Source organism: Pipistrellus hanaki (assembly GCF_964339955.1).
Source record: "Pipistrellus hanaki genome assembly, chromosome: 2".
Lineage (NCBI taxonomy): Eukaryota > Metazoa > Chordata > Mammalia > Chiroptera > Vespertilionidae > Pipistrellus > Pipistrellus hanaki.
In genome coordinates, this window is record NC_140504.1 from 183,471,857 (window position 1) to 183,493,803 (window position 21,947).

Sequence of the window (21,947 nt, forward strand, 5' to 3'; positions counted from 1 at the left end):
GCATGCAGGAATTCTCCCTATTTATATGATTTTTACCTTCTTTGTCTCCCAAATATGAGGTGTTTCCGGCCCCTTGTTACAAATTCTTCAAGAGCCCGAATGTACTGTGGCCTTGAGACCTCAACCAGAGGCCTGGCCTGGCGCCAGCACGGATAACCTTGTCTGGGGAAGGTTAAATTTACAGAAGCCAAATAGCAGGGTTAACATTTCAAACAGCAGTTTGCATACAAGATGGATGCTTCAATGTCACAGGCACAATGACAGGGCCCAATGGGGAGTTAAAGAGAGGAGGCCAATTCAGCATAAAAAATTCCCCTCTGGTCACGAGGGGCAGTAGCCAGTATTTACGAACAACTATGTGTAAGGTCTTCGCAGGCACCTATGTTTGCTTTGTTTTGTTTTTTAATAGAAAATAAACGTTTGTTGGATACTGACTACGTAGCGGGCACTGGGAAAGCGTCCGGGTCATTAATCCTCACAGATCGCCCTACAGAGGAGACAGTATTTGTTACTCCCGGTTCCCACAGCACTTGCCCAAGGCTGCACCGTCAGAAAGAGGCTGAGCAGAGACTCGAACCCAGAGCTCTCCCCTGAAGCCGGTGCCTGCCTTTGACTTCGGTTCCCGCTTCTCTCCTGCGAATCCGGGGTACTCTGTGCCCCCCACGTATTCTCTTGGACAATGAAAGCATACGTTCCCCAAAGCACGGCATTTGTCTTCATGCCTAGAACTTACAGCAGCACTTAGCATGAAGCAGGTGCTCCAAGCACATTTTTAAAAAATACATCTTACTGATTTTTTACAGAGAGGAAGGGAGAGGGATAGAGAGTTAGAAACATCGATGAGAGAGAAACATTGATCAGCTGCCTCCTGCACAACTTCCTACTGGGGATGTGCCCCCAACCAAGGTAGATGCCCTTGACCAGAATCGAACTGCAGGCCGACGGCTCTATCCACTGACGCTCTATCCCCAAACAGGTTAGGGCTCCAAACACATGTGGTGAACGAATGAATGTTGATGAGTCAGTCTCCCAAACTAGACTGGGCCATCCTTCAGGCAAAAACCGAGTCCCCTTCAGAAGGGACAGCATTTACTGGAGGACTCCCTGTGGGCAGAGGAGTCAGGTGTCCTGACCCTTGAACGGAACCAGTCATGGAGTGAAGAGCTCCGATTGGGACAGCCCTTCCCCACGCCCTGCCTCTCTCCTTCATTCCTTCTTCCATTCCTCCCTTCTAACCTGGACCCACCCGGGCCCCCTGAAGGACACCTGGCCTCTCCCGTTTGCCCTGAGTCTGAGTGGCTCAGCTCTGCGGCAGCAAAGGGAAAAGCTGTCAGATCATTTATCCAAGTAGCTCGTTTGTTTTGAACCAGACTGAGGGGAATGTTTCTTTCTATTTATACACTAAACCCCATGTGGATCAAAGTCAGGGCAAGAGACCTAAAAGCCAAAACAATAACAGTAACGGCACCAAGGTGAGAGCACCGACCTCAGTCTGATCCACCTTGCGGCCCTGGAGGAACCAAATCGAACAACGGCTTCAGCTGGTGGTCCCAACCAGCGGGGATCGCTGGAGTATTCCGAATTCAAATGAATATTCCCAGATGCTTTGGGGGAGCTCAAAAATAACAGCTGCTCACTATAAAATGTCCAAACAATGCAGAATCGTTTAATAAAGAAAGCTTTAAAACATCATTACTCTTACAGACCGTCGTTACAGATAACACGCAAACACACATGCCCTGTTTTATATCATTGGGATCTTGCTCTAATACTGTTATGTAACCTGTTTCTCTCAAAACTATGCTGTGAGCATCTTTCTAGAACCATAGATAGAAATTGATAAAGATTTTGGTGACCAATCTGATTGTTATTCTAGTCCAGAGATCAACCAACTTCTTTCTGAACAGAGAGTAAGTATTTTATTCCCTGACTGGTTTGGCTCAGTGGATGGAGCATCGGCCTGCGAACTGAAGGGTCCCAGGTTCAATTCCGGTCAGGGTTTTGTACCTTGGTTGCGGGCACATCCCCAGTAGGGGGCGTGCAGAAGGCAGCTAATGGATGTTTCTAACTATCCCTCTTGGTAAAAAATCAATAAAAAATATATATTTTAAAATATTTTAGGCTTTGTAGGCCATATCTGTTGCATATTCTTTTGCATTTTATTTTATTTACAACCCTTTAAGAGGATAAAAGTCAATTTTAACTCAAGAACAGACTTCAGGCTGGATCTAGTTTCACTTAGAGATATTAAAGCTCCCAGATACAATTGCTTAATCAATTCCCGGTCGAAAGACACACAGGTTGTCTCCTCTCTTTTTGTTATTACAGATAATGCTGATACACATCTTCGTGCACCCAGCTAACTGATGCTCTTCTAGAGAGAAAAATCCGAGAATCTGAGCTAGAAGGAGACTTCATAGGGAGGGCATTCCCTCTGTGGCCCTCCAGTCAAAGGGCTTCGCAGCCTGAATCTGAGTGTTGGAGACAGCAAAGCCCTCACCTGCAGGCACAGCCCGTCCTGTTGTTGGCACAACTCACAGGGTAGGCAAGTTCTTTCTTTTCTCTTTCTTTTTCTTTTTTTGGGGGGGGAGGTGGGGTGGGGTGGTGGTGGTGGATAGGGAATGGAGCAGGGCTAAAGACTGGCTCCTTCGTACCTGGCACTTTTTTCCTGGTTCTGTCCATGGAATCACAGAGTCTAACCCTAACCCTGCTCCCTGGCCCAAGGTGGAAAGTGCAGACAGGAACGGTCCACATCTCAGCCAGCCGTGGGGAGACCTGGTTAGACAGGGAAGTGCTGGGTACGCGGCAGCCGCTGTGGCTGGTTGGTGAGCTGCCTTCTCAGCACGGTGTGGCCATTCCTGGAGCCCCACCGTGGTTTGCCCTCGTGTATCATTAATGTGCTTCTCTGAGTGAAGAAGACACCACTGCTAGGTGAATGGAGGCCCGAGGCGACGCAGGTGATTACCTCACAGGCACAGATGGTGTTGGGCTCGAGCTTCTCCCCTCTCTCCAGGCAAGTAAGTGAACAAATCCCTTTCCCGTGGGATCTGCAGTGTCAACCCTCGTGGCCATGTGCCCCAGGCAGCACAGACGGCTCCCGAGGCCAGGTGTCCAGGTCTCTGCCCCATGGCTGGCTCCTTCACCCAATACCGGACGAGGTCTTCATGTATTTCCTCCCTACCTGGCATCACTGCTGGCAGAAGGTCAGCTGAAGCTGCACCCCATCACACAGGCCCCCCAGATCACAACTTCTCCATCTCCTTCTACTTTTAAACCTCTCCAGAAACCCCCCGTTCCCTGCACCTCCCCGTCCTGGGCCAGGGACTCCGCGGGCACTGTCACCACCAAGGCTTCAACAATTGGGCTGAAAGTGGCCCTGAGGCTGTGCAGGCCCCGGACGGCCACGGAGGTGCTCCTGCAAAGACCGAGCAAATGCCTCCTGGGCACAATGTGTGGGAGACCCAGATGACGATGAAGACTCAGAGGACTGGGAGACTGACACGGGAGATGATGGAGGACACAGAGGACTGGGAGACTGACCCGGGAGATGATGGAGGACTCAGAGGACAGGAGACTGACCCAGGAGATGATGGAGGACTCAGAGGACAGGGGAGATGATGGAGGACTCGGAGGACAGGAGACTGACCCGGGAGATGATGGAGGACTCAGAGGACTGGGAGACTGACCCGGGAGATGATGGAGGACTCAGAGGACAGGGGGACTGACACAGGAGATGATGGAGGACTCAGAGGACAGGAGACTGACAAGGGAGATGATGGAGGACTCAGAGGACAGGGGAGATGATGGAGGACTCAGAGGACAGGGAGATTGACCCGGGAGATGATGGAGGACTCAGAGGACAGGAGACTGACAAGGGAGATGATGGAGGACTCAGAGGACAGGGGGATTGACCCGGGAGATGATGGAGGACTCAGAGGACAGGGGGACTGACACAGGAGATGATGGAGGACTCAGAGGACAGGGGGACTGACCCGGGAGATGATGGAGGACTGAGAGGACAGGGAGACTGACACAGGAGATGATGGAGGACTCAGAGGACAGGGGGACTGACCCGGGAGATGATGGAGACGACGGCTGGGAGGAGGAGAGCTTTGCTCTGGCTCCAGCTAAGCCGGGTCACAGGGTCCGGAAACCTGAGCCCCGGGGGAGACAATGACTGCCGGCTTTCTTCCAAGGGACCCGCGCAGATGAAAGCCCTCCGGTTCGTAGCCTCCTGTGTGACTCCGTGAAGCTTAGCAAGAACCACGGCAAACCCCACCGGTGATTTCTTTTTTTATTTGCCTTATCTCCTTAAAGTGGGAAGTGTGTGCGCTGAGTGACACACCCACAGGACAGAAACGTGAGGAGAAGTGAGCGTCTATGTAAGTTTTGGTTATTGTTGTCATCCCATATGTCTTCTTTTAATGTATGTTATTGACTTTTTACAGAGAGGAAGGAAGAGAGATAGAAACATCGATGAGAGAGAAACATCATCGGCTGCCACCTGCACACTCCCCACTGGGGATGTGCCCTCAACCAAGGTACATGCCCCTGACCGGAATCAAACCCAGGACCCTTCAGTCTGCAGGCCGATGGATGCTCTATCCACTGAGCCAAACCAGTTTCGGCTCCTCTCCCACTTTAAAGATGGGGAAACTGAGGCCTGGAGAGGGAAGGTGTAAGGCACAAGGTCACATGTTCTCTGACTGGTTCTCCTGACTTCTGGAAGGCCACATCCTACTTCTCCCAGTGGCATCCCCGGGGGAGTCCCAGGTTAGGGTTCAGGAGAGCTGAGGCCAGAGGGGAAGGGGGCTCCGGTCCAAGGCTTCAGCCTTCCTGAAGCGGCTCCGGGCTCTTAGTAGATGCCTAGGGTATAGTCCCCATGTCCAGTGATTAGCCACGGCAGGGTAGGTCCATGGAGAGAACCGTCCCCGTCCCCGTCTTCATCTTCACCACCATCTCCATCACCGCAGCTACACAGACCCAGTGCTTCCTCGGTCCTGGCACCGCCTACAGAATCCCACCGTGACATGTACACAGATGATCTCATTTAATCACTCCGACAACCCTATGAGATGCTACTATCATCATCCTCACACACAGGAGGAGAGGGAGCCCAGGAGAGTGTACTGGGTTGAACCGCAAAATTCACATCTACCTGGCACCTCAGAATGCAACCTTCTTTAGAAACGGGGTCTTTGCAGATGAAATTCACCAAGGTGACGCCATACGAGATAAGGGTGCACCCTAACTCCAATGTCTGGTGTCCTCACAAAAGGAAACAGAGACACACAGAGAGAAGGAACGCAGCCACAGGGAAACAGGCTGAAACCGGAATGATGCGGCCGCGAGCCCCCGGAGGCCAGGCATCGCCGATGAGCCCCAGGAGCCGGGAAGGAAGGCGTCTGCGCGGGACCCTTCGGCGGGAGGGGGCTCTGCTCGGTTTCAGACCTCTAGCCTCCGGACTGCTGCCGTACGCCGCCCAGTGTACGGCAGTTCGTTAGGGCGGCCCCAAGGAAAGGAACAGAGAGGGGTCCGCCGTGTGGCCGGCCGGGGCCTGACACACAGAAGCAATGTCTGCTAAAACAGCTCCACTCCCCAGCTCTCCCAACAAAAGGACTTTTTTTCCCCACCGGGACGACAGAACGTGAGCCCTGAAAGGAAAGATGGCTGGTGAGAGTGTTCACCGAGCACTCACTGAACAAGGGCCACGTGGTGTTCGCTGTCCCCCTGAGTCTGCACAGCCACCACAGGAGGTGAGCAGCAGTGACCCCATTTTACAGATGAGGAACGTTGAGGCTCAGACACTCCTAACCTCGACCACACCTTCTTCTCCCTGAATGTCAAGTTCAATCCCTTTGTCTTACAAATGAGGAAACCAAGGCACAGCGACAGCCGTGACCGCCAAGGCTCTGCCCATTGTGGGAGCAGCTCAAATACAGCAGCTGCCAGCCAGCAGGGGTCCAGCGGGGGCTCCCTCTATTTGCAGACAAAGGGTGGCTGCTCTTCCGACGGGCAAAACAGGATGGCTGGGCAGCGTGGGCTGCACGAGGCAGCCCTGCCCACCCTCTAAGGAGTGGCGAGTGGCCAGCAGTTAACTCGCTGTCTCAGTTTTGGCAAAGCCTGCGGAAGGACGGTGGTTGGTTAGAATGAGTTAGAATGAGGCCCAGCGAGTGTGTCACGGGAGTGTAAGGGCTGGAATGTGGAAACGCGGGCCGCTGAGCTGAACGTGAGCAGGGAGGCCGGCCAGGTCAGCAATAACCCGGGCAGACTCCTTGTTCCGTTTCGTCCAAGAACCACCACATGCTCGTGGAAGCCACTGAGGCTTACGGACGGACGGCTGGACGAAGGGATGGAGCAGGCGGACACAGCAGAGTTCCTCCAGTGTCCCTGGAAATAGGACAGGTCCCTCCTACAGGCACTGACTGACCCAACACCTGAGCGTCAGCCCCTGGGCTGGAGCTCCAGCTTTGGATAAAAGATCCCCCTCACCCAGCCTCCCACCACACATCTGCTCACTGGGGGGTAGAGAAAGAGATGACCAATCACATGTTTGGAAATGTGGGTGGTCCCTGCTGTAAGGGGACCCCGATAGGGCTCTGTGGGGGGTCACACAGAGGAGGGGGGTCAGAGAGGCCCCTGGAGGAGAGATTTCCTGGGCTGAGAAGGGTTATTCGAGAGAGAACCGAGACCTGAGGTCCCTGCACCTTCTACGTCCCTCTTGTCTGGTAGTTGGGGGATTTTTATTACAGAACCCAACACAAGAGAGGGAATCTCATTAACAAAGTGTCCACTAGATATTTAAGAAATACTTAGTGACGGCTCCTTAGGGCCAGGGATGGAACTGGGAAACAGGAGAGGTGAATGGGACACAGCTCCTGCCCTCCAGGAGCAGCCGGTGTAAGGGGAAGGCAAACACAGGAGCCATTCCACTGCAGTCAGAACACACTATGTCAGCCCGGCCAGCGCGGCCCAGTGGCTGAGCCTCAGACTATGAGCCAGGGGGTTGCAGTTTGATCCCTGGTCCAGGGCAGATGCCTGGGTTACGGGCTCAATCCCCAGTGGGGGGCGTGCACGAGGCAGCTGATCAATAATTCTCTCTCCTCATTGATGTTTCTATCTCTCTCTCCCTGTTCCTTCCTCTCCAAAATCAATAAATATATATTTTTTTAAAAAAGAAAACACTATTTCATGACCATCTATTTTTGTGTGAGTCTCCCCTCTTTCTATGTGACAGGCTCTGGACAATTAAGCGTTTTTCTATCATCCCCATTTCACAGATGAGAAAACAGGCTCAGTGGGGTGAGCCCAGGGGTGAACAGCCAGCAAGAAGCTAACCTGAGCCGAAACGGGTTTGGCTCAGTGGATAGAGAGTCTGCCTGCGGACTGAAAGATCCCAGGTTCGATTCCGGTCAAGGGCATGTACCTTGGTTGCGGGCACATCCTCAGTAGGGAGTGTGCAAGAGGCAGCTGATCGATGTTTCTCTCTCATCGATGTTTCTAACTCTCTGACCTTCTCCTTTTCTCTCTGTAAAAAAATCAATAAAATATATTTTAAAAATAAAATAAAATATAAAAATAAGAAGCTGACCTGGACTGGAATCCCAACCTCTCCACCTCTAAGGATGTGGCTGCCTCTCCAGCAGCTGCCCGACGAAACTTAGGGTTCTCTGGGGCCTCTCAGGCGTTGTCACCAGCACCTAGGCCGCCCTGGCCTGGGCAGGACCCCACTTCTCGCACTCCCAGAACTACTACCTCGAGCTCCCCCTGGGCTCCCCCTTAGCCCAGGCAATTCTAAGCGCGGAAAGAAATGCAAGAAGAGGGGACAAGGGGTTAGGGACAAGCAGGGTCCAGCCCTGACTTGGCCGCGAACTGAAAAGACACAGAACATGCCCAGGCCCCCGTTTCCTCATTTGTAAATTGGACGGGCTGCACTGGACGTACGAGGTGGCAGAAACCAGGACAGAGGTGATGAGAATGGGCCCTGAGATCAGAACTTGGAGTCTCTGTCACGTCTCTGAGCCCCACCTCTCCTCATCTATAAAACGGGGGCTCACCTCACACGGAATCAGGAATAAAGGGATACGGTAGGCACGTCTCTAAGCAGAGCATCTGGCACACGTAGGTGTTCAATAAGGAGAAGGATCACGATTCGAAGTTCTATGCCTTGTGGAAAGGTTGCTTCTGCAGGGGGAAGAGAGAGGCTGTTTCTCCCTCCCTCTGGGTGCTTTTGGGCCGCAAAGGACTTCGAAGTGTGAGTCCTTTCCACTTACCAAGAATGACTCAGAAAGCTACAAAAGAGAGACACGATTCTTTCTGCTCACACCCACCCGGGCCGGAGACAAAGCGGCTGATTTTCGCAGCTGCACCGGCAGCTATAAAGCACCAGAGCACAACCCAGATGCCCCATCCCACCGTGTGTCTCCCGGCGGATAATGGGGCCTAAATGGCTCATTTGAGCCAGGCTTTCTGCTCTGCTCACCCCACAATTACCCCTCTTCCTGGGCATGTTTCGATACTCTGGGTAGCCAATTGGATTTGGAGGTCCCAGGACTCTGAGCTTAATGAAATCACGCCTGGCCCGTGCACAGCCCTCCCTTCCTCTCCCAGTCCAGGCTCATCTGCCAGGAAGCGGAGGAAGGGAACCTGAGATCACATCTGAGAAGCATTCCTCCAATCTCAGCCACAGGGAGGGGAGAGGGGGGGTCCTGGAATGGTTTGTCTTGTCAAATCTGCAGGGCCAAACCGCACCCGGTGGCCATGCAGTGTCCTCCTGCACGCAGTCCGTGACGGGACGATCCCCACCTTAAACAGCAGCCCACATCTTCCTGGAGAGCTTTGACAGTTGCAAAATTTCTTACAGAAGTCATAGGAAATGTGCATGAACGTAAGTGTCCCAGAAAGTTTGCAGATGCATTATTTACATTGGCATAAAATAGGAAATAGCCCTAACCGGTTTGGCTCAGTGGATAGAGCGTTGGCCTGCAGACTTGAGAGTCCCAGGTTCGAATCCTGTCAGGGGCATGTACCTTGGTTGTGGGCACATCCCCAGTAGGGGGTGTGCAGGAGGCAGCTGGTTGATGTTTCTCTCTCATCGGTGTTTCTCTCTATCCTTCTCCTTTCTTCTCTGTAAAAAAATCATTAAAATAGTTTTAAATCATTAGAAATAATGTAAGTCCCCCTCATAGAACGCACTCTTATAATGCAGCCATTTAAAAAAAAATAATGTTTTCAGACTGTTTGATACCATGAGTACATGCTCATGAGATAATGTTAAGTGAAAAGGCAGCTTACAAAATAGTTTATATAATGTGCTCAGGATTTCAATGAAGTGTGATCCTCCTGTCATTAAAACAGAGAGACAGAGAGAGAGAGAGGAAAGAAACACACCAAATTAGCAAAGCTTTTCTTTGAAATAAGCACTGTGTTATCTTTATAGTAAAAGAATATTTCTAATATTAAAGTTTCCCTGAAGTATCCACCCAATACGTCTGCTTCCTATGTGGCTTGATAAATATCGATCAAATGACTGAGAAGCGAGTCTCATTCCTCTTCTGAGTAGACATAATAAGAGAAACTGTTTATTGAACGTTTACTGGTTCTGTGCTGCAGTCCTTCACATCACGCCTCATAACCACCAATGGATCTACTGCTACTCCCATTTCACAAAGGAGAAAACTGAGGCCCAGAGAGGTTGTGTACACGTGGCCCAAGCGCACTCTCTCAGTAAGTGGCAGAGCTGGGGCATGATCCCAGGTCGGTCTGGGTCCAATATCCAGGCTCTCATCAGCTGTCACCCCACACCGAGGCCTCAGAGGTTTACAATCTCCCCTGCTCCCCCTGCTCTAACAGACACCCCCAGCTCTCCCCCCATTCCTCTTGTGTCTCGTGGACAGCCGTAGCAGAGCTGCAGCGGAGTGGCTTTGCAGTCAGAAAGACTGGGTTTGCACCATCCGGCTGTGAGGGCCGCCTACCCCTCACCCATCCAGGAGCATGTCCAGTCCCCACGGCAGCGCCGCTGTGAGGCCCGGAGAAGCCTCTGGCGGGTGGCCGACGCCCGGGAGGGGCTCCTCGGTGCCCTCTGGGACTCCGGGACTCGGTCGCTTGGGTCTGAGTCACACACACTCCTCAGGGATGAAGCCGGGGCCTGGGCAGTGCTGGCTCCGGGAAAGGCCAGAAGGCAGAGCCGGAACACCAGCCTGGGGCCGCGCTCGCTCTCCTGCCCGGCCTCATGAGTCACCTGGCCGCCTCCTGACTTCCTGTGGGTCTGACAGTGCTTCGGGGGACACTGAGGCCAGGGTGTCAGGGGCCGGTCCAAGGTCACCCAGCTCTCTCTCCCGTCACCGAGCTGCCTCTCTGGTTTCCACATACTGAGGCCCGCCCCGCCCAACCCACCGCACACCCACCCACCCACACCAAATGCATCCTCTTCAATACCGTTCTGGACAGACATTGCTCCAAACTCCCTCCCCCTGGGCCTGTGACCCAACGCTCCCTCCTTCCCAGCATGGCCACCTTATCCTGGGGCCCGACAACCTGCCCAGCCCAGCTCCCGCTGCCCAGACCTGACACTGGAGCCTACCTTCAACCTCCAGCCCCTAACACAGCCCTGCCAGGCTGTCTCCTTCCTGAGTCCAGCTCCCCGCCGCCCCATCCCCACCAGAAGGACGCCCCCCAGGTACCTGGGGCTGGTCCATGGAGGGAATTGTGGGAGGCAGAGGCCATAGTTGCTGGGTTCACCCCTGGCTCCCAAGCCTGGCCAGAGCTCGCCCACAGCAGGCTCCTGGACAAGCCCGGCCAGGAGGACACCTGCTGGCAAGGCCTTCCCGGCCTCTGTCCCCTCAGCCTCGCCCGCGGCCCAGCCGCCCAGCCCTGCCCCCTGCAGGAACTCCGCGGAACCTTGCTTTGCTCCTGCTGTTCCCTCTGCCTGGAGCGCCCACCCCACCTCTCCTGGTAGCCAACTGCTGCCCCCATCACAGTGCAGCCCAGGCATCACCTCCCCAGCATGCTCTCCCCTCCCCCTCCCCCACCGCCCGAGCCCCAGGACCCACAGCTGCGGGAGCCGCACTGGCCCCCGGAGTTGTAACCAGCCGGGAGGTCCGGAGGGCCATGGCCGTGTTGGGAGCCAGGGGCGGTGCTGAGGCCTCAGCGAGAGTCCGGGCAGTGGGAGCAGAGCCCCACTGGGGGATCAGCAGCAGCAAATGCTTGTTGAGTGAGTAAATGTGCAGACGATTCAGGAAGCAGGAAAGGGCCAAGGTGGGAAGTGCAGACCAGCTGGCCTCACAGCCACGAAGGGCGCGGCCTGGAGCAGCTGCCGGGGTGCCGAGGGCCTGCGCCGGGCCAGGTGCTGGGCTGTGACCTTCCATGTGCATGAGCTCACTAATCTCTCCGACCATCCACCACAGAGCACCCTGATTTCACAAATGCAGAAACGAGGCTCGGGGAGCTGGGCTTTGCCCAGGATGTGGCTGCGCTGGAACTGAGGCTGGCACGGCCTGAACTCCAGCTGTGACCTTGGCAGGGCACCGCCTCACCTCACTGGGACCTCTTCTGGCCAGCTCGGCCCCGGGAGAGGGGAGGGGCACAAAAGGCAAGGAGCTCATGCTGGGCCCCCAAATCAAGAGTTCTAACCCCGCAGCCGAAACCGGTGTGGCTCAGCGGATAGAGTGTCGGCCTGTGGACTGAAAGGTCCCGGGTTCAATTCCGGACAAGGGCATGTATAATACCTTGGTTGTGGGCACATCCCCAGTGGGGGTTGTGCAGGAGGCAGCTGGTTGATGTTTCTCTCTCATCGATGTTTCTAGCTCTCTATCCATCTCCCTTCCTCTCAGAAAAAAATCAATAATATATATATATTTTTTAAAGAGTTCTAACCCTGCAAAGCTGACACTGGAGCACATATCCCAGCAATGCTTGGCACCTCGACAGCAGACAGAGGGGCCAGCCAGCCCTGCTGCCTGGCCCAACCTCCTGTCCCTGCTGTGTGCTACCGTCACCTGGGATGGGAGGGAAAACACAAAGCTTTATCAACGTCATATCTTTAGGACAAAAGTGCCTCTGAGGCAGGTACCAGGACTGACATTTTACAAACGAAGGAACTGAGAGGCAGCGGGGCCGTCCCACTTGCTGAGGACCTTAGTGGGTGGGGAGCCAGCAGATAACACAAGGAGACAGGAGCTGAGGGAGAGATCAGGAGCAGAGCGGCACACTGCCTAAAACAGAGAATCAAGAGGGGCAGGGGTGGGCTGGTAAGAGACATCGCAGGGTGTAAATCTGCCAAAACCAGGATCGGGGAGAGGTGGTGGTAGGGAGACAGACTGTGGAACAGATAAGGAGCCAAGTGGAGCCCTGGCCGGTTTGGCTCAGTAGATAGAGCATCGGCCTGCAGACCATAGGGTCCCGGGTTCAAATCTCAGTCAGGGCACATGCCTGGGTCGCGGGCTGGAGGTCCCCTAGGGGGCATGCAGGGGGCAGCCAATCCATGATTCTCTCTCATCATGGATGTTTCTACCTCTCCCGCTCCCTCTCCCTTCCTCTCTGATAGCAATAAAAATATATTTTTTTTTAAAAGAAGAAGAAGCCAAGTGGAAAAGCACCAACCCTGATCAGCTCCCTGGATTCTGGAGCAGGCAAACCCGGAAGTCCTGGGCCACGAAGAGAGAAGAGAGGGAGCTGGAGGGGGTGGCTCTCAGAAAGCCCGCACACTCCACCCGCCCAGAGGGCTGCCAGAGGGAACTCTAAGATGCCAGCCCGGCTCCAGGCACGGGCTCTGCCCAGAAACGGGCTGTCCAGCCTCCGTTCCGAGGACCCACAGAGCCGCCGCCCGCCCAACTCCCCCCACAGGACTCGGGGCCAGAGGGCCTGAGAAACCCTGTCCACACCTGAGGTTACGCGGCCCGTGTTCCAGGCTGCTGTCCTTGGGGGAGGGGCAAGGAAGGAGGGTCCGAGGTGTCTGTCCCACTGAGCGGAGACCGGGGGGCGGGTGGCTGCCTGGGGCGTGGCTTCTGCTGGCAAAGGCCCAGGAGCAGCGAGGCGAGGGGAGCCAGTCCTGGCCTCCTGTCTGTCCCACAGGCTGCTCCGTCTCCCCACCAGGCTGTTTGCTAACAGCGTGATTCCCAGGGCCCTCCGCACCCCGCAGGACGGCGGGCCTCTCAGGCATGCCCAGGAGGGGGGAGAGGCCAGCAGGTGCGGGGGAAGAATGCAGAATGCTTCGTGATGTCGGATTCTGAGGTCCCAGTGCTCTGTTTTCCCAGCCCTCTTCTGTGTCAGTCTTCCCATCAGAGGCTCCTCCCTCAGCCTCTTAAACATATACGTTTTTATTGATTTCAGAGAGAGGAAGGGAGCCGGCACCGGTTTGGCTCAGTGGTAGAGCGTCGGCCTGCGGACTGAAAGGTCCCGGGTTCGATTCCGGTCAGGGCCATGTACCTTGGTTGCGGGCACATCCCCAGTAGGGGGTGTGCAAGAGGCAGGTGGTCGATGATTCTCTCTCATCGATGTTTCTAACTCTCTATCCCTCTCTCTTCCTCTCTGTGAAAAATCAATAAAATAAAAAAATAAAAAAAATTAAAAATTAAAAAAAAGAGAGAGGAAGGGAGAGGGAGAGAAACATGGATCGGCTGCCTCCTACACACCCCCTACTGGGGATCGAGCCAGCAACCAGGGCATGTGCCCTGCCTGGAATCTAACCATGACCTCCTGGTTCATAAACCGATGCTCAACCACTGAACCATACCAGCCAGGCCTCCCTCAGCTTTTTTTTTTTTTAATAAATTTTATTGATTTTTTTATAGAGAGGAAGGGAAAGAGATAGAGAGCTAGAAACATCGATCAGCTGCCTCCTGCACCCCCCCCCCCCCACTGGGGATGTGCCTGCAACCAAAGCACATGCCCTTGACTGGAATCGAACCTGGAACCCTTCAGGCCACAGGCTGATGCTCTATCCACTGAGCCAAACCAGCTTTGGCCTCTATCAGCTTCTTACTTAGCTACCCCTCCGTCATCCTTCAGCACCTCAGAGGCCTTCTCTGAGTTCCCTGCCCAGGTGAGACCCGCCCCACACCGTGGGCCCCTCAAGCCCCGGCAGTGACAGATGTGAGCTTGTTGGATGACCAACGAACGTCCATTTCTCCCCCCGGACCCTACGCTCCATAGGGCCGAGCTGGGTACTTTTCCCTCCCCATTTCCTCATCTCAGCCTCCAGCACAGTGCATCCATACAACTCTCCTGAATTCATTAGTTCTTTCACTCCATCACACAGAGACCCTCCTGTTCTCAAGGGGCTTGGAAGGCTCTGAGACAACACATTATCACACTTAATCCCCACAACCTAGGACTCACGGTATTCCCACTTTACAGGCAAAGACATGAGCTTCAGGGGTGAAGTCACAAGCCCCAGAGACAGCCAGTATGTGGCTGTGGACTCAGGATTTGAACTTAGTTATGTCCGGCTTCGGGGCCCAGCTCTGCCGCTACACCACCCTGCTCTCCTGCCCCAAGCGGTCTTGGGGTCTTCCCTTGCAAACCTTCCCCCTGCACTCCAAAACGCCTGAGCTCAAAAGTGACAAGCAGAATTCATTCATTCGTTCATTCACTCATTCACTCATTCATTCATTCAACCCATCAACTGACTCACTTATTGGCTGTGCCAGGCCCTATGTGGAGAGTCAGCTAGCGCAGGGGCTTTTCTCTGCCTGGGCTCCCCTCTCCTCGCTGCTCTTGGACTTGACCAGCAGAAGCCACGCCCCAGGCAGCCACCCTGTCCCTAAACTCCCACTCGGTGGGGATAGACAACTTGGATCCTCCTTCATTGCCCCTCCCCCAAGGACGGCAGCCTAACATGCCTGGGCTGAACAGCATGGGTGGGTGGGCTCACAATCCATTTGGGCCCCTCATTCTCTGAGGATTCTAGAACCAGAGGAGGACAAGAGTCAGCTGACACCGGTTTGGCTCCGTGGACAGAGCATCGGCCTGCGGACTGAAGGGTCCCGGGTTCGATTCCGATCAAGGGCATGTACCTTGGTTGCGGGCACATCCCCAGTAAGGAGGCATGCAGGAGGCAGCTGATTGATGTTTCTCTCTCATCGATGTTTCTAACTCTCTATCTCTCTCCCTTCCTCTCTGTAAAAAATCAATAAAATATATATATATATATATATATATATATATATATATATATATATTTTTTTTTTTTTTTTTTTTTTTTTTTTTAAAGAGAGAGATTCTGCCCCCTGCTCCCGTGCATTCCTATGGCTGTCGCCCATCCCAGGCAACTCTGGGGAAAGCTCTGGACACGGAGCCACATGACCAGGGTTCCAGCTCCGGGTCTAGGCCAGCTGCGGGCCCTTAGGAGAAAAAGTCACCCTGCCTCTCTCTGAGCCACCGATTCCTCGTCTGTGAAACAGGGATGATGATAAGGATGCCAGTGCTCACCAGTCAGGGAGGTAGGTGAGGATTACCTCATTCAGACCCAGATATACAGTTATCACCACACGGTTGGCCATGGGCTTGCAAAGTGGGGATCTCTGGGGGCTAGCTACACTGCTGACAAGATTCATTTTTTAAAAAAATACGTTTTGATTGATTTCAGAGAGGAAGGGAGAGGGAGAGAGGTAGAAACACCAATGATGAGAGAGAATCATGGATCAGCCGCCTCCTTCAAGCTCCCCAGTGGGAATCAAGCACACAACCCAGGCATGTGCCCTTGACTGGAATCAAAGCCTGGACCCTTCAGTCCACAGGCTGACGCTCTATCCACTGATCCACACCAGCCAGGGCAGAAGATGCATTGGATGACATGGTTTAAGGAAGGCTGGCTGGGAGCACCCTCAGCAGGCTGAGCCCGAGGTCCCCCTGAGTGGGCCCTCAGACGTGAGGACTTCCCCCTGCTGGGTGGTAGCGGGGTGCTATGCTCACCAGCCCACCAGCCAGAGGCCCCAGAGAAGGGGCTGGAAGTGGGACCGCACACACTGGCACTCAGCTTCCCTCGGACGAGAGCACCATGGGCTCCCCAAGAGGGGGTGTGTGCCAGGGACCTGGAACCCCCAGAACAGTGGCTACTTCCAGCCCCACCTTAGGACAAATGCCTCCCTCACTCTCCCCTCTTTACTAGACACTAGATCCTCAAGGATCTGGAACATTCCCCCTCTTCGGCTTCCATGTACTGGGCCCAGGCACCAGGCCAGCTGCATTACATATGCTCTCTCGTCCACACCTCACAGAATCCCTGTTGAAGAAGGTCCTGTTATTGCTCATGCTACCGATGAAGAAAGTGGGGCTCAAAGGCACGAGGTGACTCGCCCACACCCCAGAGCCAGTTCAGGAAAGCAAAGTGGAGAGAATCACTGACACACACACAAAGCAGAGATCGGCCTGCCTGTGCTGGGGGCTCTGCCCGCTGTGGCTGGTGATGAGTCACTGAAAACGCAGGAGAGTCTGTGTCTTCCGCTCTTCCCGGGAGGGCAACGATCCCCCCCGCCCCCAGCTCACGGATGCCAGGGCCCCTCCACACCCACACACCGCCCCCAACGCCCTACTCCAGCGCCCTGCGCTCTGCCCTGCAGAAACCCGTCCTTCCCCGCCGAGGAGACTGGGTCTCCATCCATAGCACAGGGAAACTGAGGCAGGCAGGAGGTTGGGCTGGGGGCATGGTCGGCAAACTGCGGCTCCTTGGCCCCTTGAGTGTGGCTCTTCCACAAAATTCCACAGCCTGGGCAAGTCTATTTTGAAGAGGTGGCATTCGAAGAAGTTTAAGTTTCAAAAATGTGGCTCTCAAAAGAAACGTCAATCGTTGTACTGTTGCTATTTGGCTCTGTTGACTAATGAGTTTGCCGACCCCTGGGCTGGAGGAATGGTGGTTCCCGCTCGGATGGGCATCCGTGACTGGGCTGACACCACAGATCACACCTCCAGCTTCTGGGTCCACGTCTCCCTCCGCCTGGCCTGGCGGCACCACAGCCCAGAGAGGTGTAGGGCTGTGCCCCTGGTCAACCAGCACGAGGACCCGTTTTCAACTAACAGCCAATGCCAGGGCATCTCTGTTGTCACAAGAACAGGGGTTGCCTCTCCATGCTTCTGCTGGCTGGGAACTAGTAGAGCTGGTTTGGGGGCCGCTGCTGGGGCAAGCCAGGGGTGTTTTAGACGTGAGGAGAGGTTCGTGGCTTCCAAGAAGAGAGCCTCACTGCCCGATGGGAAAGCACAAACTCCGGCCAGTCACACCGCTGCTGCCTTTGGCAGAAAGAGACTCTTAGGGGAGAGGAGGGGAAGAGCAAACTGAATGAATAAATTAGAACTTGCTAAATAAATTATACTGACAGGACAAATCAATGGAATATAAATTAAAAAAAAAAAATAGAAGAATAAGGGAGGAGGGAAAATGGGAAGGGCATTTGTGAAGAGGATCTGAGGCCTCTCAAAATCACACCCAGAGCTCCCGACCAGATGACCACGGGGGATAAGAGCAAAGGACTGACTGGCCTGGACAGTGTGGCTCAGTGATTGAGCTTGGACCTATGAACCAGGAGATCAGGGTTTGATTCCTGGCCAGTGGGGGGAGGGCCTGCAGGAGGCAGCCAATCAGTGATTTTCATCATTGATGTTTCTCTCTCTCTCTCCCTTCCTCTCTGAAACCAATATAAATAGACTAAATAATAATAATAACAAGAACTGACTGGCTGGCCCACAGGAACCATGGGCTCTCCACTGGCAAATGCACACACACAGGTGTCTAAGGACACGTTGGATGCCCCTCCCTCTGTTCCAAGGATCTGACAAGAAGCAGCACACTGTCCTGTTACCATACACAGAGAATCACAAACTGACCGTGTGGGGCAGCACACACCAACACAGGGACCCGGCAGATGATAAATCCCCAAATGAGGTTTGGTAAGCGCCCACGGCACCCTGCAGACACTCTCTTGTCCCCCCCCCCTCCCCCCACCTGCACAGACAGCCTTACACAGCCGTCTCCCCCGGAGTTCCACGGCGCTTCACACACCTCTGCCCGCCCCATGGGGCTCAGAAGTCCAAACACACAGTGCCTGGGCACAGCCACAGACACAGAACCACCCGCTCCAAAGTGGCAGGTGCACCAACTGTCCCCAAACTGTCCCACAGTGCCTGGTGCGGAAAGAAATGCCAACAGATGATCCCCAGCCATTAGTTACACACACACACACACACACACACACACACACGCACACGCACACGGAGACACAAACCCAGCGTCCTCTCCCGTCCTCTCCCGGGGAAAGTGGGCTCAGCGCGGGGTCCCATGCGCCCCTGCAGAAAAGGACCCGGCCCAGCGGACTCACCGGACGATGCCGAACATGACGAGCAGGTTGCCCAGCAGCCCCACGGCGCACACGGCCGAGTACAGCGCGGTGATGGCGATGGCCAGCGCGAGGGACGAGGCGCTGCGGCCGCCGGGCGGCCCGGACGCGTTGGCGGCCGCGCTGGGGAGGGCGCCGGGGAAGGCGGTGGGGAAGCCGCCGGGGAAGGCGGTGGGGACGGCGCTGGGGACGGCGCCCGGGAAGCCGCCGGGGAAGGTGGTGGGGAAGGCGCTGGGGAAGGCGTCCGGGGCCGTGGCGATGAGCGGGGGCTGCAGCCCGGCGGCGGCGGCGGGGGCTGGCTCCATGGCGGGCGGCGGGCTCCGCGCTCTCCCCGCCGTGCGCCCTGGGCGCAGCGCCCGGAGCTCGGAGCGCGCCGAGGGCTGAGGCCGAGGCCCCGACGCCGCCCGCTAAGCGCCCCGGCCGCCCCGCCGCTGCCCGGAGCCCGCCCGCCGCTCCCCGCGCCCCGAGCCTTTCAACTGGGGCCGCCGGCTCCCCGGACCCGCCCGCCGCGCACCACGTGGCCCGGAGGCGGCGGGGGCGGGCACTCACACCGCGGGGCGCCGGGCGGGGAGCGCCCACGCCCTCCCACAGAAGCCCCTGGGGCTCGGTGTCCGCGACCCCAGCCGGGACACCCCTCCCCGCCCAGCCCCGCACACACCTTGGCTGCTCTGGGGTCAGAAGGACCCGGAGGTGAATCCGCCTCTTACTCTGCACTCAGGAACGGTGGTGACCTTGAGCGAGTCCCTTACCCTCTCAGCTCCATGACCCTCCCCGGTGCAATGAGGGTGACCACACCCCTGGGCTCAGAGATGAATGAAGAGCTCTGTATGGCACACAGTGAGTGCCCCGTAGCTAACCATTGGTATCCATGGTTTCTTGTTCCCTGTTCATTCCCCATTCATTCGCTCAGCGGACTGGGGGAAGGGGGGTGTCTAACAGCCAGGTAATACTGGGGACCCGCTAGTGCACGACAGCTGATGTGCTCCTGCCTTCTGGGGCTCACCGTCCAGGAAAAAGAGACACCAACCCTAAAACTACACCGATGAAGATGCAGTTACAGAGGGAGGAACGTGGAGGTCAGCAGGGCTTTCCGGGGGTCGGGCCCACAAAACAGAGGCCAGGACAACTTCCGGACAAAGGGACTCCGGAGGTGAGATGTGACGTCTGGGAACCATGTGTGCGCAGACCCTGTGGTCAGAGGGCTCAGCGGAGGCCAGGGGAAGAGAAGGGAAGGGAGCCAGTGTGGAGAGGATGGGGTGAGGTGGTGGGAAGGTCTGAAACGCCACGGGAATGGGGGCCATTTCTCATATTCCTTCCCTAACCTGACCTGCCCCGGCCCAGAACCACCCTCCTTGGGGCTCCTGTCCCTCCCAGAACATTCTTTCTGCCAACCATTACTCTGTTCCTAGCACTTGATCCATGCATCAACCCATTTTACAGGTGGGGAGGCTAAGCCGGGCACTAAACTATCCCATAAAGCAATTGTTTCTACCTGCTTTGTTTCCTCCCGGGGGAAATCAGGCCTGATTGATCTCTCCACCGCGCAGAGGGCTGGGGTCACAGTGGGTGCCCAGGAAACACTGGTTAGAGGAATAAAGGCCCCAAGGAGGGTGGAATGGGACCACACTGGGGTTCCTGAGGCTTCGGGGTGATACTCTTGACTCTGACCCATATCACTCTCCGGCTTGAGCTATCCATCTGTGTGCGAGGCTCTTACCCTTTCCCAGGAAGAGCAAAGCCGGAATTCTCAAGTTCCCCCTCCTCTCCACGCTCTGGCCCTCCCCGCTGCTGCCCACGCCCCCCAATCAGCTACAGGAGACTCCTCACCCAGGCTTCCCACCTAACCCTCTGAGGACTCACCCGAGAGGGGATTTTCGCTCTGCGGTCACATGTGCTGCCAAAGCTCTCTCCCCTGTCCCGAAGGGCCTGACACTCAGAGGCTTTTCTGGTGCCAAGGTGGGGGGGAGGGGGGAGAAATTGGGACAGGAAAGAGGAGAGCTACTTTTTTGGAGTTCTGGCCCCTCCCTGTCCTTCCAACAAGCCAAGCTTTCCTACCTCAGGATATTGCACTCTCTATTTCTCCCGCCCGGAAGGCTGTCACTCCCCAGGCTGACTGCTCTCCATCCTTCCCGCTTCAGCTTAACGATCACTTCACTGCCTCATCCCACCACCTGGACCAGGTACCCTTGTTTCTATTTTTGTTTTTAATATATTTTTATTGATTTCAGAGGGGAAGGGAGAGGGAGAGAGAGAGAGAGAAAATTCAATAATGAGACAGAATCACTGATCGGCTGCTTCCTGCATGCCCCCTACTGGGATCAAGCCTGCCACCCGGGCATGCGCCCTTGACCGGAATCAAACCTGGGACTCTTCAGTCCGCAAGCCTAAGCTCTAGCCACTGAGCCAAACCGGCTAGGGCTCACCATGTTGTTTGTTCCCATAGCATCATGTACCTCTTCTTCTTCTTCTTTTTTTTTTTTTACATATTTTATTGATTTTTTTTTTTTTTTTTTTTTTTACAGAGAGGAAGGGAGAAGGATAGAAAGTTAGAAACATGATAAGAGAGAAATATCGATCAGCTGCCTCCTGCACACTCCCTACTGGGGATGTGCCTACAACCAAGGTACATGCCCCTTGACCGGAATCGAACCCAGGATCCTTGAGTCCCCAGGCCGACTCTCTATCCACTGAGCCAAACTTGTCAGGGCGATGTCCCTCTTCTTTACAGAATGTCTTACATATACTTACACGCTCATTGGATTTTTGTGCTTCACCTTTACAGTAGTCTAGTGCCCTCCCGTACCCCCACCTCAGTACAGTTCCTGGAGCTCAGAGAGTGAGTGAATAGGCAGTTCAACTCCAGCTTCGGTGAGCTCTCATTTTGATGAGGGAGACTGAGCAAACAGCTTAACACAGGCCTAGGAATTCTAAGCAGCTAAAATCCTTTGCACAAACTCGGCAATCACATCTGAAATACCAGATCCCAGCTCCATGCCCGTCCTTGGCTTTTGGCCATCACCAAGCAGGTCTACCCTCCCTCCCTGGCCTCGCAGTGTGGTCGCAACCGGGGTCTATCGCTGTCCTCTTGCCACTCCATCCCCTGCTCCCACCCCACTGGCACACTCCAGTCACTCTGGGCTGAAAGGAATTTTGTCGAATTGCATTTCACAATGTTTCTTTGAGTCCCTCCTGGATGCAGAGACGCTGTGGTGGAAGCCCATAGCTACAGTGGAGGCAAAGACAGAGAAAGGTTCCCTTCCCATCTCTGAGCCTTGCTTTTCTCTTCTGTGAGGCAGAGAGGCGCAGAATGGGTGAGAATCTGGTGAAACAACCGATGCTCTGCCAACTGAGAGAGACTGCCGGGACATGTGAGGAGTAAGAAAATGCTCTCTTAAACGAGCTCAAATCAAGAAGCTGTGCCAGAGCCCTGGCCGGTTTGGCTCAGTGGGTGGAGCGCTGGCCTGCGGACCAAACGGCCCTGGATTCGATTCTGATCGATGGCACGTGCCTTGGTTGCAGGCTTCTCCTCGGCCCGGGCCCTGGTTGGGGCCCCTGTGGGAGGCAGCCAGTCTATGTGTTTCTCTCACATGGACATTTCTCTCTATCTTTCTCTCTCTCTCC

General features: G+C 55.2%; 1 protein-coding gene across 2 annotated transcripts in view; it reads right to left on the reverse strand.

The window, feature by feature from the left end:
- The window catches only part of OPRD1 (opioid receptor delta 1), a 33,399-nt gene extending 14,896 nt beyond the window's left edge, over positions 1-18,503 (reverse strand). Inside the window, exon 1 of one of the 2 annotated variants that reach the window (XM_084875119.1) lies at positions 18,309-18,503. In XM_084875119.1, the coding sequence (XP_084731245.1) occupies positions 18,309-18,325 (17 nt within the window). In that variant the 5' untranslated portion in view covers positions 18,326-18,503. Of the gene's footprint in view, positions 1-8,482; positions 8,692-18,308 lie in introns of those variants that run through there. The other variant, XM_084875118.1, reaches the window with a different exon arrangement.
- Positions 18,504-21,947: the final 3,444 nt, after the last annotated feature.